The sequence below is a fragment of the Chaetomium tenue genome (genome assembly GCF_020726465.1).
Source record: "Chaetomium tenue strain MPI-SDFR-AT-0079 chromosome Unknown F5144scaffold_6, whole genome shotgun sequence".
In the NCBI taxonomy this organism is placed as follows: Eukaryota; Fungi; Ascomycota; class Sordariomycetes; order Sordariales; family Chaetomiaceae; genus Chaetomium; species Chaetomium tenue.
This window is the reverse complement of record NW_027117334.1, coordinates 2096747-2119975: the sequence shown is the minus strand read 5'-3', so window position 1 is coordinate 2119975 and position 23229 is coordinate 2096747. Positions and strand designations below refer to the sequence as shown.

At 55.3% G+C, this 23229-nt stretch overlaps 8 protein-coding genes across 8 annotated transcripts; 3 read left to right on the top strand and 5 right to left on the bottom strand.

Moving 5' to 3' along the window:
* Window positions 1-1533: 1533 nt before the first annotated feature.
* On the bottom strand, window positions 1534-2965 carry F5144DRAFT_582578 (kinase-like domain-containing protein). Its single transcript, XM_066789506.1, has 2 exons — window positions 2225-2965; window positions 1534-2132 (listed from the first exon to the last, which is right to left on the bottom strand). Exons 1-2 carry the CDS (start codon window positions 2805-2807, stop codon window positions 1912-1914), a joined length of 804 nt encoding a protein of 267 aa, XP_066639911.1. The 5' UTR covers window positions 2808-2965; the 3' UTR covers window positions 1534-1911.
* Window positions 2966-5119: 2154 nt separating this feature from the next.
* F5144DRAFT_657515 (glycoside hydrolase family 61 protein) lies at window positions 5120-5869 on the top strand (the record flags this gene model as incomplete). Its single annotated transcript, XM_066793189.1, has 1 exon — window positions 5120-5869. One exon carries the CDS (start codon window positions 5120-5122, stop codon window positions 5867-5869), a length of 750 nt encoding a protein of 249 aa, XP_066639910.1.
* Window positions 5870-6401: 532 nt separating this feature from the next.
* Window positions 6402-8498, bottom strand: F5144DRAFT_595401 (amino acid permease-domain-containing protein; the record flags this gene model as incomplete). The annotated part of the gene is made up of 3 exons (XM_066790688.1): window positions 6402-7164; window positions 7551-7760; window positions 7843-8498. The coding sequence occupies 3 exons, from the start codon at window positions 8496-8498 to the stop codon at window positions 6402-6404; spliced, it is 1629 nt and encodes a 542-aa protein (XP_066639909.1).
* A 1441-nt stretch (window positions 8499-9939) lies between these two features.
* F5144DRAFT_354715 (uncharacterized protein) lies at window positions 9940-11552 on the bottom strand. The gene is made up of 2 exons (XM_066784336.1): window positions 11036-11552; window positions 9940-10974 (listed from the first exon to the last, which is right to left on the bottom strand). The coding sequence occupies exons 1-2, from the start codon at window positions 11371-11373 to the stop codon at window positions 10014-10016; spliced, it is 1299 nt and encodes a 432-aa protein (XP_066639908.1). The 5' UTR covers window positions 11374-11552; the 3' UTR covers window positions 9940-10013.
* Window positions 11553-14097: 2545 nt separating this feature from the next.
* Window positions 14098-16128, top strand: F5144DRAFT_497469 (P-loop containing nucleoside triphosphate hydrolase protein; the record flags this gene model as incomplete). The annotated part of the gene is made up of 4 exons (XM_066786209.1): window positions 14098-14352; window positions 14417-14681; window positions 14753-15426; window positions 15496-16128. The coding sequence occupies 4 exons, from the start codon at window positions 14098-14100 to the stop codon at window positions 16126-16128; spliced, it is 1827 nt and encodes a 608-aa protein (XP_066639907.1).
* A 168-nt stretch (window positions 16129-16296) lies between these two features.
* On the bottom strand, window positions 16297-16906 carry F5144DRAFT_632562 (uncharacterized protein; the record flags this gene model as incomplete). Its single annotated transcript, XM_066792503.1, has 1 exon — window positions 16297-16906. Exon 1 carries the CDS (start codon window positions 16756-16758, stop codon window positions 16297-16299), a length of 462 nt encoding a protein of 153 aa, XP_066639906.1. The 5' UTR covers window positions 16759-16906.
* A 362-nt stretch (window positions 16907-17268) lies between these two features.
* On the top strand, window positions 17269-18201 carry F5144DRAFT_471254 (uncharacterized protein; the record flags this gene model as incomplete). The annotated part of the gene is made up of 1 exon (XM_066785012.1): window positions 17269-18201. A coding segment is annotated over one exon (933 nt), but the record flags the coding sequence as incomplete, so codon positions are not given.
* A 155-nt stretch (window positions 18202-18356) lies between these two features.
* F5144DRAFT_518028 (uncharacterized protein) lies at window positions 18357-21966 on the bottom strand. The gene is made up of 8 exons (XM_066786655.1): window positions 20967-21966; window positions 20557-20907; window positions 19992-20493; window positions 19709-19941; window positions 19289-19648; window positions 19097-19228; window positions 18951-19044; window positions 18357-18880 (listed from the first exon to the last, which is right to left on the bottom strand). Exons 1-8 carry the CDS (start codon window positions 21663-21665, stop codon window positions 18552-18554), a joined length of 2700 nt encoding a protein of 899 aa, XP_066639904.1. The 5' UTR covers window positions 21666-21966; the 3' UTR covers window positions 18357-18551.
* Window positions 21967-23229: the final 1263 nt, after the last annotated feature.

The following is a 23229-nucleotide window of genomic DNA, read 5'->3' as shown; positions in this document are numbered from 1 at the left end:
CAGGCTCGTAAATTATAGTCCCGCAGGTCATTCCAGTCCCGCACGTGTTGATATCGCTGCTCGTCTCATGCAAGCAGCTCTTGGTGGTCCAACCCTTGAACTTGAAATGTGCCCGACCCTTTGCGTGATCGACGCAAAACTCGATCATATCGGGCACCTCCGTCGCCCGGCATCCGGTGTTGGCGTTGACGCGATAATCTCCGTTGGCGGTGTGGAACGCTAAGTAAGGTACCAAGGATTAGTGAACTCATCCTCTAGGTATGGTCTAAACGTAATAACAGTAAGAGGGACAGCCGCAGCTGTTGCGGAAGGAATCCATGAGGAATAATTAAAGTTAACTTAGCATACTTCCGGAGTATTGGCAGATTCCAAAGACACAAATCATGCCCATATTCATCCAGCCTGCCGAGGCCACCGCCGCAAGAGCAGCCAGACTGGCGAGGAGGACCTGGATTTGAGATACATGGTGAAGGCAGTCGAAAGGCGAGTGTTTGAGAGTGGTGATATGATTTGTCAGATATTCTTGGGTACAAAAGCAGCCGGTAAGCCATTATATAGACGTGGCTGCCCTCTTCTACCATCTGCCAGCCCATCATAATACGTCCAACGTCCGTGATCCGTTTTGAACCTTGCAGTTCCCCCCTAGGCCCTTTGCATACTATATCGTTGTATCTTTTACCTGAATGAGAGGACGCCAGCAAATCTTTCGCCCCCAAGTTGAAATCTTTGCGTGAGTAAAAGGACGAGGGAATCCTTCGCCCCCAAATACAGGCTTGTTCTGGGTTAGGCATTATCATATGCAGAGTCCTTAAATTGTGGGGAAAGAGACATCCTGGTTGTGATTTGAAGAAAACCACTGCTGCATCATGGTGTTTGCTCAGAGCCAGAGCACACGAAGGTTCTCACTTGATCATCATCGATTACCAAGACAGTCCTTATGTGGTATGTACATGCCGAGCTAAGTACGCACCTACAAATACAATGATTACTGCCAAAAATAGGCCAATACCTGCTAGTTAGCCCTGGGCTTTACTGTGTATTTACCATGACTTGCTGGCTCCGCCCCAACTACCTATAGACTAGAGCGAAACGGGGCTCGCTTCGGCTAGCGCTTGGTTCCTCCATCGCATTCCCAGGTCCTGCTTGTACTCTAATATAGAAGAGCCGGCTTGTCAGGCCCGTCTTCCGGATCATTTACAGACGTGATTGGGGAAGATCGACTATACACCTGGTCAGTCCCAAAGCTTCATGGCACTCAGCCCCTTTTGTGACCAGTAGGCATTGGTCGAGCCGGATTGCCCTGCCGTTCTCCCGGCCACACCTTGTCTTCGGCGCTTTTATGAAAGGTGGTCATGGCTGCATTGTGGATGCGCCGGGCGGTGCGATGTCGACTCGTTCAGATTAATGTCCCACTGCCTCTGGCAGGTACCGCAGGTTTATTTCTTGGATCGTGCCGCGTTCAACAATATCAACCGCATCCCGGGTATTTGTGTTTGCCGATTGGTGCCTGGCCTTGTTGAAACTCGAGGCATAGTCCGCGTCGGGGACGACTGTAGATAAGCACCTGCTGTATCTCTGTTGGGGGCTGACCTTAAAGTCGTCGTCGTTTTACGGATTCGTCGGGATATGGGAAGGTGTCTTGTCCATAGGTAGATTCACCGCCCAGATCTTGATCACCGCTTGAGCCTCTGGCTGTTGACCTTGAATGGGTTGTGTGCAACACCAAATCAAATGCCCGAGGCAAACAAGGATTTCTTTGGATCTCAAAACCAAGGGACTGATATTACAATTTAACTGGTTACAGCAAGTAATTTGCTTCCCTCGTGGTGTTCCAGGTTTTGAGGCCATCTCCATCCATGAGGTATTAGCTTGTCCACGGATAGCACGGCAAGCACCCCAAGCCCGAATTGTTTATCTGTCAAAGTCTGGGGCGTCAAACCAAACGCGAATCTTTTCTAGGGCAGACAAGTCGTGCCGTTCTTCAGATACCGCGTATTCAAGAATATCGCCGTCAATCCAGCCCACCGTCCCCCGAGATGCGCCCAGCTTTGTACCAATCTTGCGGCAAGAACCAAAGTCAACCAACACCGGCATCTTGGCAGAGTTGATGAGGATATTGGCGGGATTTATGTCTAAACATCAATGTTAGTTGGCAGTGCTGATGTCGTGCTCAACGTCGGCCAAGGACAATGGACCAGGGGCCGGATATCCCCATCAAACATACCATTGTGAGCAAGCCCAAGAGAGTGGAGATGCTGGACGGCCGACTCCAGCGCGGCCATGAATGCTTCCTTGTCAATCTCACCCACCCCATCCTTGAGATACTCTTTCAGGTCATGCGGATGCTTGTCAAGCACGAGCCCAGTGATGCGCCCCCTTCGCACACGGCAACCATGGTACCCGATAATGCCAGGGTGAGGTTGTTGTGAGATGATTTGCAATGCACGTGCCTCATCGAGAAGTAGGGTGGGGATGACGGAGAGCATGTCATCGTTTTTATACTCCTCGTACATCCTCAGCCGTGGTCGTTTGATGTAGAGCGCGCCAACGTCTAGGTCATTCGCAGCGAGAGTGAGGTGAGCATCTGACGGCACTTCGGGAAAGAGATCCTCGTCGGGGATCCGCTCCAATGCAGCTGTGTACTGCTCCAAACTGATTTTGAGTTTAGGGGCGCTCAGCTGGCCAAAGTAGAAGACGTCGTCATCGTCAATAACTGAAAATGTCGTGTACAAGAACTTGTGTGTGTTTATCTCGAAGGCCTCGTAAACACTGTCGAAATCGCTCCATTGCGTGATGACTGGCGCCATGGCAATCTGTGTGAAGAAAGGAGTTTGAAGGATGTGATATTCGCAAAAGTCAAGCGGGAAGGAAGCCTGGGGGATGCGACGGGTTGAGATGCGAACAAAGGTGCAGGTGATTTTCGGTGAACAAAGTCAGTGAGCGGGGGCAGATGAAACCCCTGGTGCCAACGGAAGATTTGGTTGACGCGCGCCTGAAGTGCCAGCTCCTCGGTATCCAATAAGAGCGTTCCACCACCAACCACCCAACTGCATCGCAAGGCTGTCCGTCCAAACAGTTCAGCCCCGCTTCCCCTAGTGCCGTCTGTTGGTTCCATCAGCCTCCCGGTGAGGAGGGCGGACTCCATCACACAGCCGAGGCGCATTCTAATCCTGGCGCTCACGATGGGCCTCAAGAACGGTTGGCGGCAAGTCCTGCGTTTAGAACATTGAGGACCAAACAACTGTCGGGTATCGGCAAGATTTGGCGCATGGCGCACCGCTCAAAGCTACCGCCCACAACGTAAGGGTCGATAATGAGGCCAGGGCAGTTTCTCGGGCGCTTGTCGAGGCGAATCTTGCATTCAACCATGACTCCAGAGCTTGCGGGCTGAGGTCAATGAGCTCAGCCGATGCAAAAGCATGTTCCTGCCATACCAGCATCACGCATATAAGGTCCAACATCCCCAGGTCGTCTTGACTCTCAAACCATCCCCAAGACCTAACACCCAAACCACAATTATCACACGATCAAGATACATTTCCGTCCATCATACGTCTTACCCAAGCCCCCCAAGCACCATTTCAAAGGCTAGAAACCCAAGTCTTCGTTGCCAAACATGTTTGGACTCCCCTGTGACCCATCAACCCTTGTCGACATGTGAGTATAGCTCTCTCCTTCGCGTGGCCTTTTAGCTTCCCGACATAGTCTCACCACGTGACTCTGTGTTTACAGGTGCGACTTTACCACCACCACCACTACCACCTACAACCCCAACGGTGCCGTCAAGCAAACCACCGTTGAGAAAAAGAAGGACTGCGGAAAGGCCACCTGTGTTACTTCTGGCTCCTACAGGCCCGGAGCTTATTGATATCACCATGGCGCCGGATCTCCCCTGTCTTAACGATCCTAGGCCCCCTTTGCTTTGTACGCAGCACTTTGCAGGGATAACCTTGGTTGGGAGGACCCAATCGATGTTGGCATAACGGGAAAGGGGGAGGTATGGCTAGTTAGAGACGTGGTTCGCTTGTCTCTGTGTCTTTATTTCTGGATGAACTGCATTGGGTAGCATGTTTGGGTAATTAGGTAGCTTCCTCGCAAGTTGCAATACTTGAACCCTCGTCGAGCCTGTCATCTTTCGCAACTTGCATTCTCCTTACCGGATGTAAACTTTGCCAGGTTGTAGAAACATGTCCACGGTTACATGGATACTAGGGTACATGTATGTGAAAAGGCATAAGCAACGGGTTCTCGAGGTAATGCCTAACATATAACCCCGAGAGTGCCGGGGTGAGTTCAACAATATTGTATTCATGGCGACTTGCATTCCTAACGTGCTCAGGTTTGGGCCGTTTCCAGTGGTGCGGTATATTTCGGCCGTCTCCTCCCAGGCTAACACTCCCGGCGATGGCGTGATGCCCGAGAACCTGATCTCGAGACCGACAGGACATGCCCGTTGTTAAGTTCAGAATGGAGTCCCATCCAGTTCTCGGCTTTGGCCAACTATGGCAGCTGCTGAGAATCGATGTAGTAGGCGAGGAAGGGCTGCGGCAGATAGAATCAGGGGTGAGTGGTAGGTTGTTTTGCGATGCACATCCATCTTCGTCATCCCTCTAGGATAAGAGTATAATTGATTTTCCTCCCAATACATTTTGTGATGAGAAACCGGTTCATCAGAATTCCGTATTCGGGTTTCAAAAGGTTGTCTTTGCCCCCACATGAGTATTTCTCATCGTCCAATCCTGGCCGGGGCGGATGAAGGCGCTCCGGACTCCCTCATTTGCCCCTGTTTTCGACATCACCGAATGAATACTTCTCGATGTGGAGGGTTCGATACCGTTGCCAGTGGCGCAAACTTCCACCACTTATATTACGATCCCCGCCACGAAGCTCTACCTTCGGGAGAGCCGGGGCCGACAAACAACTGCCCGATTCAGGGGTCAGAACCGGGTCGTACGCGTAGGGTTGGCACGCCAATTGTTTGTATTTAAACAACCTCTCTTCCCTGATTTCTAATGCTAGTCGCTGCAATAATTCTTTCTCAGTCACATTGAGCTTTGACTTGTTGATTCTACACCTCATTCTATCACGCCGGGCAATCCATACTGCAACTTGTCCCAAGATGGTGGCGCACGCAAGCCTCTCCGCCGCGCTCGTCGGTGCGCTGGCCACGACGGTATTGGGCCACGGCATGGTCACGAGCTTCAAGACCGACGGCAAGACAAACCAGGGCTTCATCCTGGACTACTACTACGCCAAGGTCAATGGGCAGCCCGTTCCCGACATCGCAGCATGGTATGCGGAGAACCTGGATAGTGGCTTCGTCGCGCCGAACGAATACCAGACAGCTCACATCAACTGCCACAAGAACGCCTCGCCAGGAACCCTCACGACATCGGTTGCCGCGGGTGGCACAGTCCAGTTTAACTGGCCGGCCACATGGCCTCACCCGTACGGCCCCATCCTCACCTATATCGCCAAGTGCAGCGGAGACTGCACGAAGGCGGACAAGAACAGCCTCAAGTGGGTCAAGATCGAGGAGGTCGGCATCGACTACGCGACGCAGAAGTGGGCTTCCCAGACTCTGATCGACCAAGGCGGTGTCTGGACCACCAAGGTGCCCAAGTCGATCGCCCCGGGCAACTACGTCTTCCGCCACGAGATCATCGCCCTTCACGGAGCTGGCTCGCCCAACGGCGCCCAGAACTACCCGCAGTGTTTCAATATCCAAATCACGGGCTCCGGCACGGCGAACCCGACGGGCGTGGCGGGGACAGCGCTGTACAAGAGCACCGACCCCGGCATTCTCTTCAACCCCTACACCACCATCACGGACTACAAGATTCCTGGCCCGGCCCTGTTCAGCGGTTAGTTCATTGGATTGGATCCTCAAATGAAGCTTCCAAATGTATCTAGTGGGAAGGCTGCAGGTAGATCAGCATGATTTGAAGATGAGTACCTAAGTCACGGTTAATCTTGTGGCTCCATGTCTCGAAATGTTATCAGAGGTTGGTCCAATTTTGAAATTCGATCTGTTACGCACTATATTCCATTCTGTACGCCTAAATAATGCCCGCCCAAGTGCCAGGTTGTGAGTCGATGACAAGGGGGTGTCGAATGCCACACTATAGACAGCCCTTCAACCATGCTTAGTAGATTCCAACCCCCATTCAAGCAAAGTGGTCTTGTTCTATGCTTACTCAAGAATACCCAAGAAAGATAGGGCGCCCTTCAAGATACTTGGCCAGCTTCAACACTGAAAATACTATGATACCTGAATCGAGCAACTATCAAGTATAGCAATAAAGGAAAGCCAAGGTTGCTGACAGCAGCAAGCTGGGTATGTCAGAAGCGTGTATGCTTTCATAGTCACCAAGTATTATGCATTATTTTTCTCAACTATCTCAGCAGATAAAACGATAAAAGCGTTTCCACTTCGGCCAGCTCTGCCTCTCCTCCTGCTCCTGCGCCTTGATCGTCCCCAGCCTCCCAAAATCCCTCCTCCCCGTATCAATATCCATATCCTCCACCCTCACAAACCCCGTCCGAAACCAGAGCTTATGGCCCAGCCAAAACACCAACACCACCGGCAGCGCAAGACACTGCACAAAGAAATTCTGCGCCCGGCTACTCACATCCCACTCCCCCCCATCATCCCGCGGCAGCGGCGCAATGGCCACCCACACCTGCGCAACCAGCACCACACAATTACACACGAACCCCACCCAACTCCCCAGCACCCCCGCCTGCGCCTTGAACGGCATATCTCCCACCTCCCGCCGGCGATACGCCCACGCCTTCCTTAACCGCACATGCGCCAGACACGTACTCGCCCACGTAAACACGGTGCTCAGCCCGCTGACCGCCAGCAACCAATCAAACACCGGGCCGTGGCGGTCCGAGTTCGCAAGGTACGCTAGGGGCCCCACCGCCGAAACGGCGAGCACAGCGACGAGGGGCCGGCCGCGGCGGTCAACATAGGCGAATATGCGTGGTGCCTGCCCCTGCTCGGCGAGGGCGGCAAGCGTGCGCGAGGAGCCGAAGACGGAGGAGTTGCCGACGGAGATGACCGACACGAGGATGACGCCGTTCATGATGGAGGGGAGGATGGTGGCGCCGGCGCTCTCGATGGCGATGACGAAGGGGCTGGCGGAGGCGTCGGCGATGCTGGTGGCGTTGAGGAGGCGGGGGTCGTTGTGGGGCACGAGAAGGCCGACGAGGGTGAGCGAGACGATGTAGAAGAGGGTGATGCGCCAGAAGACTTGCTTGATGGCGGTGGGGAGCGATTTGCGCGGGTTGGCGGTTTCGGCGGCGGCGAGGCCGACGAGCTCGGTGCCGGCGAAGGCGAAGGCGGCGGTGACGAAGACGGCGCAGAGGCCTTTGAAGCCGTTGTTGAAGGCGCCCGGGTCACGCCAGTATCGGCCGCCGATGTAGCCGCTTGTTGGCGTGCCGCCGATGTTTATTACGATTCCCAAGAGACTTGGTGGTGTTAGTGGTTTACGTATGGAAAAGGGGGTTTGTTTGTGCCAGGTGGGGACAGGGGATCGACCCACATGAATCCGACCACGGCGGTAACCTTGACGATGGCAAAGATGAATTCGGCTTCTCCGTAGCCTTTGATACCCGCCAAGTTGATAAGAACAATGACGAAGAGGAAAATCGTCACGAAAATGGATGGGTCCAGCGCTGGATTCCAATACCCAATGGTCAGCGCGCCGGCGATGATCTCCAAGGGGAGAACAACGATCCACTGCAGGGCGTAGCTATAATCACGATGATTAGTTTATCTCTCCATATGCCACCAACATGTCACCACCGAAAATCAGACCCCAAAGCCACACTTACTTCCACCCCATCGCAAACCCCCAACTCGGATCCAAAAACCTCGTCGAATACGCCGCAAACGACCCCGCCACCGGAAACACGACCGCCATCTCCCCCAGCGCCTGCACGGTGCACCACAGCATCACCCCCACCACCAAATACGCCAGCAGCACGGACGCCGGCCCGCCCTGGCTGAGCGCCTTGCCGGACGCAACAAACAGCCCCGTGCCGATCGACCCGCTGATGGCAATCATCTGCAGGTGGCGGCCCTTGAGCTCGCGCGCCAGCAGCGTGCTGGCCGTCTTGGTGTTGGCCGTGTGCAGGTCGTAGTACCGCTCGCCGTGGTGGTCGCGCACCGCGGGGGGCCCGCTGCTGAAGGGTTCGTCGTGGGTCGTGTGGTCGTCGGCATGGTTGGCGTGGATGGAGAAGCGTGAGGAGCTGTTGCCCCTGCCGGTGCCGTCCTCGCGCCGGAAGCTGTCGATGAAGTGGTTGAAGCGGGCTTGCATCCCCCCGCCGCCGGTGCCGTTGTTGTTACGGTGGGGGCCGGTGCGGCTGGAGCTAGGCCGGGTGTCGGATGGGCTGCGTCCACCGTGGGCCGTGAAGCTGCTTGTGCCTGCGGAGCTGTGAAGCCGGCCGAGGGGGTTCATCTCGATGTCGTTGCTGGTGTTGAGTGCCATGATCGAGGGGTCATTGGGGTGAGAATTGTTGGTGGGTTTGGTAGTGTCTGGGCTTCATGGAGGGTGAGATACCGGAAATCGTATGTTCTGTGTGTGGGTTGGTACGCCTGAGTCGGTTGGCTTCTCGAGGTCTGGATTCCGTTTCCGTTGGCGTCTTATGCGTTGGTTTCCAAAGTTGCGTATCGTTCTATTACCAATAAGCCCGACCACGGAGCCAGTTACCGCAAAGAAAACGGACGGCTACGGTGTACTAGGGGCTGACCAAGGCGTCCAACGGGGATGTGCTTGGTTGTGGATGGGACGAGCGACTCGGTGGCTGAAGGGACCTGGTGGATTTCCCCGCAACGCCACCCGTCTTCGACTTGCTGAGATTCCTGTGGGGGAGTGCCCTGTAGTGTTCGTGACGAGAGACTGGAGAGAGACAGCATCCAGCGGATTTCCACCTGTCTTCACAGCCTTCTTGCATTCATGTATTACGTTAGAACGACATGGAAGCCGATTCTTACCAGGAGCAGAAAAGAGAAAAAAAGATTGCCGATCAGGTTCACCGATAAGCTGTTATGCTCTGGACTGGGGATGCCTGTTGGCGTGCGATTGGAACTCGCGAGCACACACACCAGGAGGGACATCCCTGTCGGATTGTTCTCAGCATTGACATCAGGGAATAGCGAAAGAGCGAAGTGTGTGTGCTCTTTTGGGCTGCGTTTTGCAACCTGCAGGGGCTTGCATTGGCCTGCATTAGCGGCCCTCCAAGAACCGATGGCGTGGTTTGGTTTGGGAGGGCAGGTCTCGACCACTCCCCGAGTCCCCCCTTTGGCGCGCCTTTTTGCCGAACCGCTCTGACATGAATTGAGCCGGAAAACATGTCGTGTTGGTTGATGGTTAGTGAAGCTTTGGGATGAGCCAAGAAAATAAATCCAGCATGTCATTTCCTTGTGCTTGGCGGAACCAGAGGAAAAGAGTTGAGGTCGACTTTGGTGACACACAATCATCACAACGCGGCAACTGCGTGCCGTCCAAGGCCCCTGTCAGACCACGCAATGGACTGCCACGAGGGGAATTACCTAGCGTCGATTAGCGCTGTTGCAGTGAGCACGGATGTCTCACTTCCCCACTGATACTGCGAACTATCTGCCTTCCTCAGACCTCGGCGCGGAGGGATGATAAGGTCCATTCGGTTATCGTTTGAGGCTTAACGCATCGAGAACTTGAGGCTTCACGCATCGAGAAGAATCGCCCTTGTCACAGGCGTGCGCAGTCCTGGCAGCTCTCGTCCGGGTGCCGATTGCCAAAACAATCTTTGACGTTGTATACCCACCGACCGAGTCGGATTTGGAAGAGCAAATGCTACATGAAACTTTGCATGAAACGACATCACAATTGCATGACGTGAACAGACAACAGTGACCCCCATCTTCCATGTGACATGGGGATGGTGCAGTGGCGGAAAAGTCACATCAATTTGCATTAAATTTAAACGGGAAAGAACGTAGGCCGGCCTGAAGCTTGTTGCTCTCACAGACCAGCATCTGCATCAGACAGGCGGCGCAAGTGTTGGAGCTGAATGCTGGAGCCCCGGAGTCTGCCCCTCGTACTGGCCGTGACTGCTCCACCACCCGGCCTGAGCGACGGATCGTCCGCCGGGGAAGCCGTAATCTGAATCGTCGTCGTCTTGATGACCCCCATTCCGCTTGGTGTCGACGCGCCAACCCGGCTCCGTGGGATTAGGGAGTCGAGGCTCTCCGTGCTACGGCCTCCCTCCCTATGACTTGCCAGCATTGGTTTCCCCGTGCCACCCGTCTCCCGCAAGCCACTGGCATCATTACCTACAACCTCTGTGACAACCCCGCCCTCTGCCTCCGAAACAGGGTCATCCCACGACACTGTCTTGCCGACGACCCTAGACTCCCTCCGCGCACTCCTCACGACATCCTCCTCCGGCGGCTGATACCGGAACTTCCTCTTTTTCAGTCCAGTATCCCTCATAAACGTCCCGATGGTTAACGCATTCGCCGCAAAGGTAGCCACCAAGACCTCCACACTCGCCCACATGGTCCTCGTAGCCTGATAACTGCGCTCGCGCAAGATGTCAGGCACCCGATATAAGGCCACGAGTGCCGTGAGCAGGTGCAGACTAAAAAGCAACACCAGCAACGCCTTGCGCCCGGCCGAAATGCTGCTCCGCAACACGACAGGCACGGGAAGCGCGACCAGCAGCAGGTCGGTTATCACGTTGCATGCCGTCGTGATGATTAGGTACACATAGCCCTGCCGACAGTGGCCGCCGGGGTCGGGCACGACCTGCCAGTGCAGCGGGAAGGGATGGCACTCGGCCAGGGTGGCGATGCAGATGCCGATAAAGCTCACGATGAGGAAAATGCGCGTGTAGCGGAGCAGACGTGTGTAAGTGTGCTTGCCGGAGGTCCCAACGAGGCTGTCGAAGAAGGCGAGGGTGGATTCTTTGAAGAGCCAAAGGCTGTGGTGTTGTTAGTGGGGGTTGTTGGAAAGGTTGGCGAAGGGGAGACGGGGAGCTTTACATTGCTGGGTGGAGGATTCGGCTGAAGAGAACGAGGCCGCTACCAATCGAGCGGTGGTATATTTCGGTTTCGGTGAGTGCATGGGCGTCGTCCACGAGGACGTTGTTGGTGCCGTAGAGCAGAATGGGATGCACAAAGGCCATGCGCAACAGTAACGGGGCAAGCGCGATGGCCGCGACTTTGTCTTCGGCGAATAGGGCTTCCACGCGTACGTATCTACCGATCAAGCGGAGGATGATGATGAAGACGCACATTGTTGTGATCCACCAAGAGGTGAGCAACGTCGCCTTGTCCTCGCTGAAGGGTCGAGCCGGTGGCGGGGGGGAGTAGAACCCCATGGTGACATGGTTGATGCAGAACGGGAAGTCGGGAGAGGCGTCGAGTGACTCGAAAAGCAACGACGTCGACGTGGAAGGGGGTTCGTTGGGGATGAACCAGAATCGTCTTGAGCTATGTTGACTCTGCTTTGCGTGGCGGCGGTTGTGCGGCAGTCATGTTGTTGCTTCCCCGCCTTGTAAACGGCCCTTGGAATGGAAATTTGACAGGTGATAAACATCTCGAAGCAGTACCGTTACGGTGACTGGGGCGGGATGTTGGTCTCCCGCTGGGTCGGGTCCCCCCTGGCGTCGGTCGCCAACGCCTCGATGTCACCCACCATATCTTTTGGGCCGACTCCAGTTCATTGGCTAGCCAAGGAATGCCATGTTGGGCCCGTCGTCATGCTAGCCGGGCGCCAGTCAAAGGCCAGGCCTGCTTCACTGTAGATGTGGCTTCACTCTCGCGGGGGGGGCCTGGGGCTCCCAGAGTGTCTGAGCGCACACGCATGATCACCAACCCGGATTTCGGCTTGGCTCTCGGCTTGGCCAACGAGTTCCGAGACCGCAGCGGCCATTTCACATCCGATTGTGTTGGCTCGGTTGGCAGCTGAACGGGATGGAGAATGGCGCCCCGGCTCCATCCCTCAACGGTGCAGAAGGCCCCGGAGACATTTCCCGTTCCAGCAACGTGGTACAGCGCTAGGTCTGGAGCCGGTGTGACATCGGCAGCTTAGGGTAAGGCCCAGATGCAACCGATTCGATCCGGTATCATTGAGCGAGTGGTCTCCAATGTTGACGATGATAACGAGACGGAATATCGATCATTAGGGTCAGAACGCAAATGCCAATGTCATTCATTGAAGCCGGTCCGAATTCAACGTTGTGGGGTGGGTTACCTATCGACAGAAATGAACGTGGTGGGACGAAAAAAAGTCGGCACTCGAAACGCGGGTTTTAGGCCGCCAACAAACAACTTAGGAAGGCGCGGGCGCATCTATCCGGTTTACAGACGTGTTGGTCCCCCTTATCGGACGACGCCCAACTGAGGTGGCAGGTGCAACAACATGGTGGGCTGGCGGGGTTGATGGGTGTGCTGGGATAGCCCCTGAACCAAGCGGCTTGCATGCTTGGCTTGAGTCTTGGCGGTTGCCCTGCCACAGGCCTCGGCTTCTTCTGACAGGGTATCGGGGCCATCATCCAACACTTCCCAAATTCTCTCGTGCTTGAGGCCGAGAAACGCTTTCGCGTTGGCTCATTCCGCAAATGTCGGCCCGGAAGGGCATGCGACATCACTCTAAAACTTGATGTTGCCAACCAACTACCATACAAAGTGTTCAATTTCGGTGCACTGGACCCCCGACATGTCGCCAACAAGAGTGAAGGAAAGACATTTGGTAACCAGTAAGCGAAATATTTACTCATTTCTAGTTTCTGTTGATAACTTCTTTCAGCAGTACTCGGGTTCTTTTACTTCGTACCCGACGTTATTTGTTTTCTGAATCCGGTTTGTGGCTCACGGAGACGGGATCGGACTAGCACCCACAATGCACTCAACTGCAGCCGTCTCCTTCAACAGGACTGAATGCAAATGCAATCCAATAACCATTGCCACGACACGGCGGATTTAAGTTGGGAAACCGCATTCGTTGAAGATGGATGCTGACGGATATCAGCATGCGAAGGCTTGCACAGCCCAATCAGCATCAATCAGAAACCCGCTTTCATCCCGTCCACTGCCGTGGCAGTTGTGATGATTCTCGGGCTGCAAAGAAGACACAAGACACTGGATGCGGATTTCCTAGGTTTTTTTATGAACATAGCCAGGTGCATCCGTCATGCAGCCGTCGGTGACAGCTGCCTCTCCGTAGCATTAATTACCTAACTTGCAATGTTCATCGACGGACCGAGGAGCAAGGCACTCTAAACTGACTGAAGGTTTTCACATGTCAACCCCGATACAATTGGTAAGCAGTCAAGAGTTACGGAGAACTTCACTGAAGTATATTCCCCGAGTCCTCAATGGCACAATACCAAAGTACCTAGGTTTGAAGTAATCCAGAATAAAAATAACTCAAGGACTCCAGACTTGCATCCCGCTCCGTGTTGTCAACAACCACACAAGGCAATCTTTTAACCCTGCTTTCTCCCATCGTGTTCTGGTCATCTGGGAGCGGGAATTTGCAGGAATCGAGAGACCACACCGACTCGTCCCAAACCAATAATCATTAATCATCGTATCAAGCTCCCGGTTGCTGGCCGCCAGCATCGAGGTCGCATTCCTGATTCATCAGGCTTCAGTCAATATTTCCTGAAGCTTTAGGCAGTGACAACTGGGTCGAATCAAAAAAGACTCGGTGGTTGACAGAACGAAATGCTGATGCCTTTCGCTCAAGAAGTCTGAACGAACTCGATTGGCCAGAAACACCAAGGCGAACGCCATTCGTAACGAATGATTTCAACCCACAACTGTGGGGCAAAATCGTTGCCTGGTGACTGGGGCATTCTGTTTGGCCCATGTCAGGAGGTAAGGTACGGGTAGGCACTTTGCCCAGCAGAGCCAGCACAGTTCAGGCATCTGCGTTTGGTGGTGATAAAAGAACAACCACCATACTCGTCGTTTGGGCTTCGGTTCAACATCTCTCACCTCTGCCTGAACCTTTGGGAGTGAGGCCTTATCGATCGGAGAACTTAGAAGAATCCCTTGCTTTTCCACCCTGCATTCAAGCCTCATTCAAGCCTTTGACCATGGAGCAATACATCCTCAACAACGTCGGCCGCTACAAGAAGCTCGTTTCTGAGTTTAGACCGACAACATCAGGCCCCAAAGAGAGCGATAACACAGAGACGAGCCCGGAGATCGTGGTGAGCGCGAGGGTGCGGCCGATGCTGGATGATGAGCTCGCCCAAGGCTTCCCTGTTGGCGTTTACATCCGTGATGGCACAAGCACTGCCGACTTGCACGAGATACAGCAACCTGTGAGAGGGCCCGCGAGAATCAGGGTAAGTGACACATTCATCACTGCGTACGCAGCTAGGCAGGTAGCTGGAATCTAACAATCGGAAGTCTTTCGACTACTCGGTGGACCGGATGTATGGCCCGGATGCCACAACTGGCCATATCTACAAGGACTTGGTCCATCCCCTGGTCCCTTGGGCCTGGGGCGGGGGCGTTGGGACCATGTTTGCATACGGTCAAACCGCGTCCGGCAAGACTCTGACAGTCAGCGGTTTGCAGCGGCACGTGGCCGAGACTCTGATGGATGGGTCGTTGGAGGGCGAGAGGAAGATCTCCATGTCTATCATTGAGCTGGCGGGCCAAACGGCATACGGTATGTTCCCCAATGAAACCATTCTTCTCCCAAGCGCGGCCGAGCTAACCGTTTTCTCCCCTTGGCTACAGATCTCCTCAACGACCGCAAGCAGATCTCCATCCTCGAGGATTCGTTCGGCGTCACCCAGATGGCGGGAGCCTTGGAGCACCATGTGACCGACAAGGACACCCTCCTCGCGTACATCGATGCCGCCGCCGCCCTTCGTAGCACCACGCCGACGCTCAGGAACGACAACTCGTCGCGCTCGCACGCTATCTGCCGCATTCGCTTCGAGAACCCTCAACTCCCCAATGCCAAAGACGGCCTTCTTTACCTGATCGACCTGGCGGGTTCTGAAGCCGCCCGCGACAAGGTTGCCCACGATACCAACCGCATGAAGGAAGCCCGCGAGATCAACTCCAGTCTGTCGGTCCTCAAGGATTGCATCCGTGGCCGCGCGCTCGCCGACGCCGACTCGTTCGCCGGCAGGACCAGCAAGAAGCCCGCTTACGTCCCCTTTCGGCAGAGCACCTTGACCAAGACGTTGAAGCACGTCTTCGACCCGGCCAGCACCCGCAGCTGCAAGACCGTCGTCGTGGCTTGCGTCAACCCTTGCCTGGCCGACCTCGGCGCCAGCAAGAACACCATGCGCTACGCCGAGATGCTGCGTGTGCCCATGCCCAAGGCGCAGCCCCTGGAATACAGCCCCGCCATGCCGGCGACCTGGAACAACAACCAGCTCCGCAACTGGATCCAACGCAACGTACGTTCCCATCCCCTGACCACCCCCACAACCCATCCATTCACTCACTAACCTTTCCCCATCCTCCAGTCCGGCACGCCCCCCATCAACCCCCCCCTCCTCGCCCCCTCCGAGAACGGCCCGCAGCTCCTGCGCCTGCCCGTCCCCGAGTTTGTCACGCGCTGCCTCAAGACGGCTGACGTCTCGGTCGAGCAGGCCCGCGCCTTCCACACCAAGTTCTGGAAGCTGCACATCGACTCGCAGCGCAACGCCGCCAAGCCGGGGTCGTCGTCTGCTGCCGGTAAGTCGGCCGACACAACGACGGCGGCGGCGACGGCGCTCTCCCGTCTGGAGCTGCTCGACTCCAGCGTCGATCCGGAGCCGGATGCGTTCGACATCCCGTTTGTGGAGCGTATTCGTCCGGGGATGGTGGTGCGCTGGAACCCGCCGGTGGAGTATCAGTCGTTCAAGGTGGAGGAGAAGGCTTATGCGATGGTGATGTGCCCGGTGCAGGCGGCGGGGGAGAGGGCGAGGGATGCGAGGGGTGAGCTGGTTAGTGGTAAGGGTGACGGCTATCTGTGCGCGCTGGTCATGCCTTCTCTGCTGCCGGGCTCGTTTGCGGTTGGTTTGTGGCGGCAGGTTGTGGTGAAGGTGGAGGAGATGGAGGCCGAGGTCTTCATGGAGTGGGATGAGGCCACCCGGTACTACTACATGACGGTTTAAGGGGACAGGGGGGGTGGGTGTTGCCACCCAAACCGTCGCTTATAACTCTAGGTCCACGTCTCGTCGCCATTGCCCTTGAGGCCGAGCAGAACCATCCATACCTAGGTAGTTTCAGTAGGTAACCACCCCAATCCCATCTCCCTTGGGAATGACCCGTGACCCCATCCATCACCACCGCTCCTTCAACCACGCCTTCACCCTCTCCCTCCCCAACTCCTCATGCACCACCCCAACCCCCTTCAGCCCCTCCAACCCCTCCAGCGCCCAATCCTGACAATTCCACTCCGCACTCTCATCCACCACCACCGGCACCCCCTTCAAAACGCCATGAATCACCTCCACCACCCCCTCCACCCCATCCCCCTCCACCTCCATCTTAAGTTCACCAACCTCCAACTTCCCCACTACACCACCCACCTCACCCCCCTGCGCCATATCCAAGTCCTCCGGACCGGGGTAGTAAAAGCCGCCCGGCATGCCGCGTAATTGGAAAATGGTGCCGCGTTCTGTGCCGGTGTCGAGGAAGTAGGCCCAGTGGTGGGGTCGCGGGGTGTTGGTTAGTGGGTGCGGGCCGCGGTCGTAGGTTATTAGGGAGAGGCTGAGGGTGGGATTAAGGCTGGGGTTGGACATGGTACTTTTGTGGGTGGGTTGTGGTTGTGCGCGTGGTGTTGTTGGTGGTGATTGTGTGTTGGGGGAGGGGGATTGGTGGTTTGGTGTGAGGAGACAGTGGTTTGCAGCAGGTGGGCGGGGGTTTTGGAGAGAGCTTTGAAGAGGTGGGTTGGTTGGAGGTATTCCTGAGGTTCTTTTGATTCGTCAAGGAAACTTCCAGGCTTCCGCCTCGCTAAACCTTCGATCTTTCGTGATCCGCACAATCCAGCCGCGGACATGGAACAACAGGACATTACACTGTCGTACGATGACATCGACAGCTTTGTGGCCAGTCCAGATTCCAATCTCGAGCCGCGTTCGTTAAGCATACACCTCAGCCAGCCAACCTTGCTGTCGCACGAACCGCAAGATGTGGAAGCCAGCAACCTGCAAGTCGAAGAGACACTCAAACGCCTCGCGGGCGCCATTGCGCTTTTGGATAAGCTACACATCTTCTCCTTGTATGTCCCCCCGGGTAACGCTGGGCATCATTTCGAAATCTCGCAGACGGCCATCGCTTCCATCATCGAATCTCTCCCACAAACCTGCGTGAGCCTTGAGATCGACACAGCCGGCCTAGATGGACATGCAACAACTAGCCTCGGGCCAATACCTATCCATCTCTGTGAGACACTCCGCGCCGTCCTCCCCCGAATGCGGCACGTCCGTCTGAGCCTGCGGACCATGTGCTCGTCCCTGTTCGGCACTGGGGCTGCCCTGCCCCAGAACAACACCACATCCTCCTACCATCCCATCACCCTACCCAACATGCAAACCCTCCTTGTCAACTGCAAACGAGCCTGGAAAACCGCACCCATCTGCCCCAACACCCCAGACTCCACCTCGCCAACCCCAACCCCCGCCCCCCAAGACTCCTGGGATTCAGTCACTGCCGGCCTCCACGCACTAGCCACCACCACCACCAAACCCAACCACGTAAACCCCTCCGCCAGCCTCTACGCAGTAACCTCAACACCACCAGACGACTCCGACGCGAGCCGCTACATCACGCTCATCCGGGCGGACATCACCCGGCAAACCTCGCACGCTTTTCCCGTCGCCTTTGTGACCCGGGGACCGCCAGCCGCCTGGCTTATGAGGACGGGCGGGGGGGAGAAGGTCATCTCCTCCGATACGGCGGCGCTTGTTGGCGTGGTTGAGGGACAGGCGGGGTGGGTGACGACGGTTAGTGGTGGGGCGAGGTTGCCGGGGCGGGTGGCGGTGGAATGGGGGTTGGGAAGTATTGGGGAGGGATTGGTGGAGGAAGGGGGGGTGTGGAGAGCGGCGAATCCGAGGAAGATGCATTTGCTTTGGTATAATGAGCAGGTGAGTGGTCAGAGGTTGTTGGATGGCGAGGTTCGTGCGGGGGAGGCGTATTTGGAGAGGGAGCCGTTGGTTGAAAAGACGCCGGCGGGGTGGCAGCGGTCGGATGTGTTCGGAAGGGCTCAACTAGAACCTCTATGAAAGAACGTCATTATTGGGAGCGAGGAAATAGTGAATGCGATAAAATGAACGGCACCGTGGGACGGGGTGTGGAGGAAGGAAGGAAAGTTGAGAGCACAAGCAGGGGGCGCCGGATAGGTGGGAAAGAATCTATTGTATGTACGAATACTTGATACCCGATCTGGGCGGACGCCGTCTCGGACGCAGTAACAGCCATCATATCATGTTCCTCATTACCTCTCTAAGAAACCAGTCTTGTATCCATAATATCCTCCGTTTATGCAAATGAGATTCGGCCGGCGTTGACATCTCGATATTAGATTCCTTGAGCCTCAATCAGACTCCCGCCTCCATAACCGCTTGAGCCCCGTTGGAGCGCGGCCCTTTTCTCCATTTTTATGCAGAGGCAGAGCCCCGTCCGTGATACTAACGTTCCCGTGGTTTGTGGTCTCCCAGTCCCATTCCTTCTGCTTTGCAATCATGAAATCGCGAATCGCACGGGGCGAGGCGGCAGCAAGGTTACTGCGGTCTAGCTTGTTCCTTTGTACAGGGTGCGCGAGGTAGCCGAAGATTTGTCGGCATGTGCCAAACACCAATGCCCTAGCGGAGTGGCTGAAGGCAAGACCAAGAGATATGGTCGTGACGATGCTAGAAAGAACAACTAGAGTTGAATGAACGTTAGGCCCAACTGTGCAATAATACATTGAGTGAACGGATACGTGTTGACTTACACATCCACATGAACTGTATCCCCATGCTCATTGTCCCGCTGTCTAGTTCCTGGGCGTTCATACCAAACACAGTGGCGAAGAAAGAAAGGGGTAACTAGATTCTGGTTAATGGGGTTACACATGCCGGAATGGTGGAGGTGGCTCACGAAGAAGATGGTGACAACAGTGAACACCACAATTGACCGGCCCTGGATGACAGTTTCGTCCGCCCTGCGGATCGCCGCTTTCGCTTCGATGATACCGGCCTGCTGCTGTTTCATATCGAGCAGTTCGCGAAGCTGGATGCAGGTATTAGTTGCAGGTCAAAGTCTGCCCATCAGTTCAGGCTGTGAACCTACCTGACTTCTAGTATTTGCCTGGCGTTTCTCCAGGTCCGCAAGCTCGTCCCGACGTAGCTTCATGTCCGAAATTAACTGCGTCGCTCTCTCGAGAGCGCTGACAGGCTTGACCTGAGAATCGGAACTCAGGCCCCGCAGAGCCTTTTCAAAGTCAATCATTACCGTAATCTGCTGCGAGTAGATCTCCTGCATGATTTGGAGCTGGTCAATGACGTTCTGCGCCTCCATCAAGGCAGACCACTCAAATTTGATGTTGAGCGTCTTGCGCAGCAGCTCCTCGTCTGTTTGCAGGGGGTCTTGGTTGTTCATCCTCTTGACGTCGCGACCAAAGCGCTCGTACGCCTCTGTTTTCTTCTCCGACTATTCCCAACAGGTCAATGGTTTGTCTCAATGATGGGTGAGTACCAGTGGGCCACTTACAATGTTCGAAATAGCAGAGCCAAATATATCCACTACCTCGGGTCGAAGGTCCGGTTTGGTTCTGTCAAAGAACACCTTGGAACATTCGTCAATGATAATGAGGGTTAAATCGTAAATGGATGTGATGTGGCTGCCATCTGTGCTCGCGAGCCGGTCGCGGATCGCCCTGTGGATAGCGGACGGGTCTGGTTTATTACGGCCCCAGCGCCTGGGAAAGGCGGTAAGAATGGTATCTGGATTCTGGTAAGCCTTTGATCCTCTTCGCAAGCGTGGCGTGACTTACTTTCGTCCAAGACCCACAGCCAAATTTGATCGACCATAATCACTCTCGGAATCGCCTCCGGGTCACTTCGAGTTCGCGTTCCACGATAAACAACTTGCTGCCGGTCCCTGTGCGCGGTGTCTTCCGAGGTCCAGTTGTAGTACTGCTCGAGGGTTCGCCTGGGATGCAGCGGCGACGAGGTGCCCAAGTGATCATTGACCAACCGCCAGTCTGCGGCTTCATCGATGAGCAGATAGAGCTTGGCAGCTAGCCACAAGTAGCTCCCCAGTGCCGACTTGGGCCTCCACGGAGGGGAGTCGTCATGCCAGCCTTCGGCGTCTGAGACTGTGCTGTCCATGCGGCTAGCCAGGGCTCTTGCTTGGTCAATGACACTCCCCCATGTCCCTTTTCGCTTGTTCAGCCGTTCGAAGTCACCTTGCCGCTCGTTCATGTGCCGGGTTTTCCGGATCACGCTCGTCATTCGGACCAAACGTTTCTCGATTTCCCAGTGCAAATACGGCATCTCCAAAGGGATTAGTTTGTGGACAAAAAGGGGCGGCCCGAACGGTAGGGATGGTCCACTCACAAACAACACGATGTCTTGGGACTCTGACGACCGGTAGTACGTATTGTCCGATTCTCCCACTGTCGAGCCACCAATCGGGGCGCCAACCGCATTCTCCCGGGCCGCAACATCGCCGGGCTTCCACGGTGCTGAGGGTATGAAGGCGCAACGGGGCCGGATTTGGCGGGAGTGGGCTGGCAGGTGACTACTACCCCCTCCTCTCTCCTGCCCGTGCCAGAGCTCACGCTTCAGGAGTTTTTCGGTATTGGACTGCATCTTCTTGGCACCCGGCTGGTACAGTCCGCGTTGGGATAGCCCTTGCGGTGCGTCGAGCTGTGAGCAGTCTTCCCCGTAATATCTCGCGACAGCGTCCTCGTATCTAGATCAGCAATGAAACATGTGTGGCCCCTCGTCGATTTCCGGATGCTTACCTCTACCCATTTCATGTTATTTGCCTGAAGATGGAAGTAACGTAGCTGTGACTTGTCCGCTGAACGCTTCAGAGGGGTCTGGTCCTCATTATACAGCAGCTTTTGCATGGAGATCTTCTGATGCGGGAACTTCCCGTGGCAAAGGGGGTGATCCAATGTCACACCGCCTTGCCCCTTCTTGAAGGCAGCCACCCACCCATTGTACCCGTAGTTGGGTTCTGCCGGGTTATCGTCCAACCCGTCGTCGAGGGCATCCAGGCCGGGAATGTAATTTTCCGGAGCCACAGCTTTTTGCAGGTCCGAGTAGTCGAGGACCGGCCATTGTTCGACCCGCTTCAAAACCAAGCGTTGGCGATTGAGTTCCTGCCTGCGATACCCGCTCGCTCTTGCAATGCCGACCTCGATGCGGTGAAGCTCCTCCTTGCAGACTCGGTTCGCGCGGTTTCTCCAAGTATCATGCGCCCTCTCTAATGAACGGAGTAACGAGGAAGCGTCGGTCGCAGAGAGTCGGTGCCCCTCAAAAAAATCCCTCAAATGCCGAATGCGGCGCAGTTCTTTCTTGACGATCTCCCGCTCATGATCGGAGAAGCTTTCGTACAGCTCCGCCCTCTTGGAGAACCTTGCCGCTAGAAAGGCAGCCCATGAGTCCGTAGGCGGCGCAGGATCAATGTATTGATCCTCGACAATGTACAACGGCATCGGGAGGGAGGGGGGGGCGGGTTGGTGGTTTGGGGGTTTCAGGCACCCGTGAGCCAAGCGGTCACCAAGTCAAGAGTGCGGGCACAAGCCTGCTTCTTTACACGTTGAGAACATCACCAAGGAAAATTTAAGCGTTGCCAAGTCGTGCGTTGTCTGGCTGTTTCTTGACCAATCCACGGCGAGCACCTGCATGATCACGATAGGCTCACTCCGCTCGCCAATGTCAAGGTTTTGATCCTGTTGTGACCAATGGCGGAGCTTGGCGTCTGCAAAGTGCATTTCGAGGACCGAGGGAGCGGGGGTGATCGGCGAGGCTCCTGCTGACCGTCTTCTCCCGCTCCGATCTTCAGAAACCCATCACACCCATCAGGCCGTAGCGTGATGCATGCAGCTTCACCATGGTAGATGTGGCTTGCCACTTTTCAGCTGCGTGGGACAGAGACGCTGCTCAAGGTTTTTTTGGTATCATCACGCTTGGGTGGAACAAATGGGTCCAGTCCAGTCCATCATCACTGGACATTTGTAATCAGCCGGGATAAACAATCCGGTCCATGTCAACAACAACCACCCCACTCCAAGTGGACTTGGAGGTTCTTCCAAACCTTTTTTCCAAAACTTTTGAGTTTTCATCCTAACCTCTCCTTCATCTCCTTGGATGGCATGTTTCGAGCACTAATCTTCTCGGCCGTCCGTACCAATTCCCATCCGGGAGCAAGACGCGTGGGGGGTATGTCGGTCTAAGATGACGTGTCCATGTGCCGACATAGTTGGCGGGACGAAGAAGACTAATGCGTTTGACGTTGGGAATCCAAATCGCAAACGCCCTGCAGTCGTGCTGGCAAATCAGTATGACGCTGTTATGCGGGATCTAAGGGTTTGGTTAGCTGTCCGGCTTACCGCTTCGCTGAACCGGGGGGTGTTGGAGAAAGACGGAGAGGGTACCATGCAACCGGGTCGGCTCTTCTTGCCTGCCGAAGCAGCGGATCGGCGTAGGCGCATCTCGCCAACCACAGGACGCCGATGCCAAAGGCCAAGCTGCCCAATACCGCGGCAAGAATAACAAGAGGAGACGAATCATACGGTGGTCCCGGCGTGGGCGCTGGGGTCGGGGTTGTTGGGGCGAGCGATGCTGCATCGAATCGGGCCAGATTCCACTTGCTATGCATTGGGGACATTGTGGATATGGGATTGTAACGAGGTTACGAGCAACGGATCAAAAACCTCCAGCTGTTGATGGGTAGGTAGGTTGGTCGTCACGGCCGAGGCAAAAGTGTATGTCCAAAATGGCTAACCCCAATATTGATGGCATGAAGTTGACATAAACGAGTGAACACAAAAAAGACGGAAGTTTGTTTTGCTCTCACTACTTTTCTGGATCGGCTACATGAACACCATAATGTGTACCGTAACACTCTCACCCATATCCTAAAGGTGGTGATTGAACTGCTGGGGAAGGGCATTTGAGATACGTCAAAGGAGTCGGAGTAACAGCATGAGCTTCTCTTCTGTGCGATAAACGTGTCTCGTCGGGTATGTACCTTTTACAGATACAGAATCAAGCTTT

Excerpts from the sequence above, each read along its gene's own strand:
- F5144DRAFT_582578 (XM_066789506.1), bottom strand. The coding sequence starts at position 2,807 with ATGGCGCCAGTCATCACGCAATGGAGCGATTTCGACAGTGTTTACGAG. Across the intron at positions 2,133-2,224 it reads TCTTGGGCTTGCTCACAATG|ACATAAATCCCGCCAATATC; the intron begins GTATGTTTGATG and ends ATTGATGTTTAG.
- F5144DRAFT_354715 (XM_066784336.1), bottom strand. The coding sequence starts at position 11,373 with ATGGGGTTCTACTCCCCCCCGCCACCGGCTCGACCCTTCAGCGAGGAC. Across the intron at positions 10,975-11,035 it reads CGAATCCTCCACCCAGCAAT|CCTTTGGCTCTTCAAAGAAT; the intron begins GTAAAGCTCCCC and ends ACAACACCACAG.
- F5144DRAFT_518028 (XM_066786655.1), bottom strand. The coding sequence starts at position 21,665 with ATGCCGTTGTACATTGTCGAGGATCAATACATTGATCCTGCGCCGCCT. Across the intron at positions 20,494-20,556 it reads CCCAAGACATCGTGTTGTTT|ATGCCGTATTTGCACTGGGA; the intron begins GTGAGTGGACCA and ends ATCCCTTTGGAG. Across the intron at positions 19,942-19,991 it reads GCTGTGGGTCTTGGACGAAA|ATACCATTCTTACCGCCTTT; the intron begins GTAAGTCACGCC and ends ACCAGAATCCAG.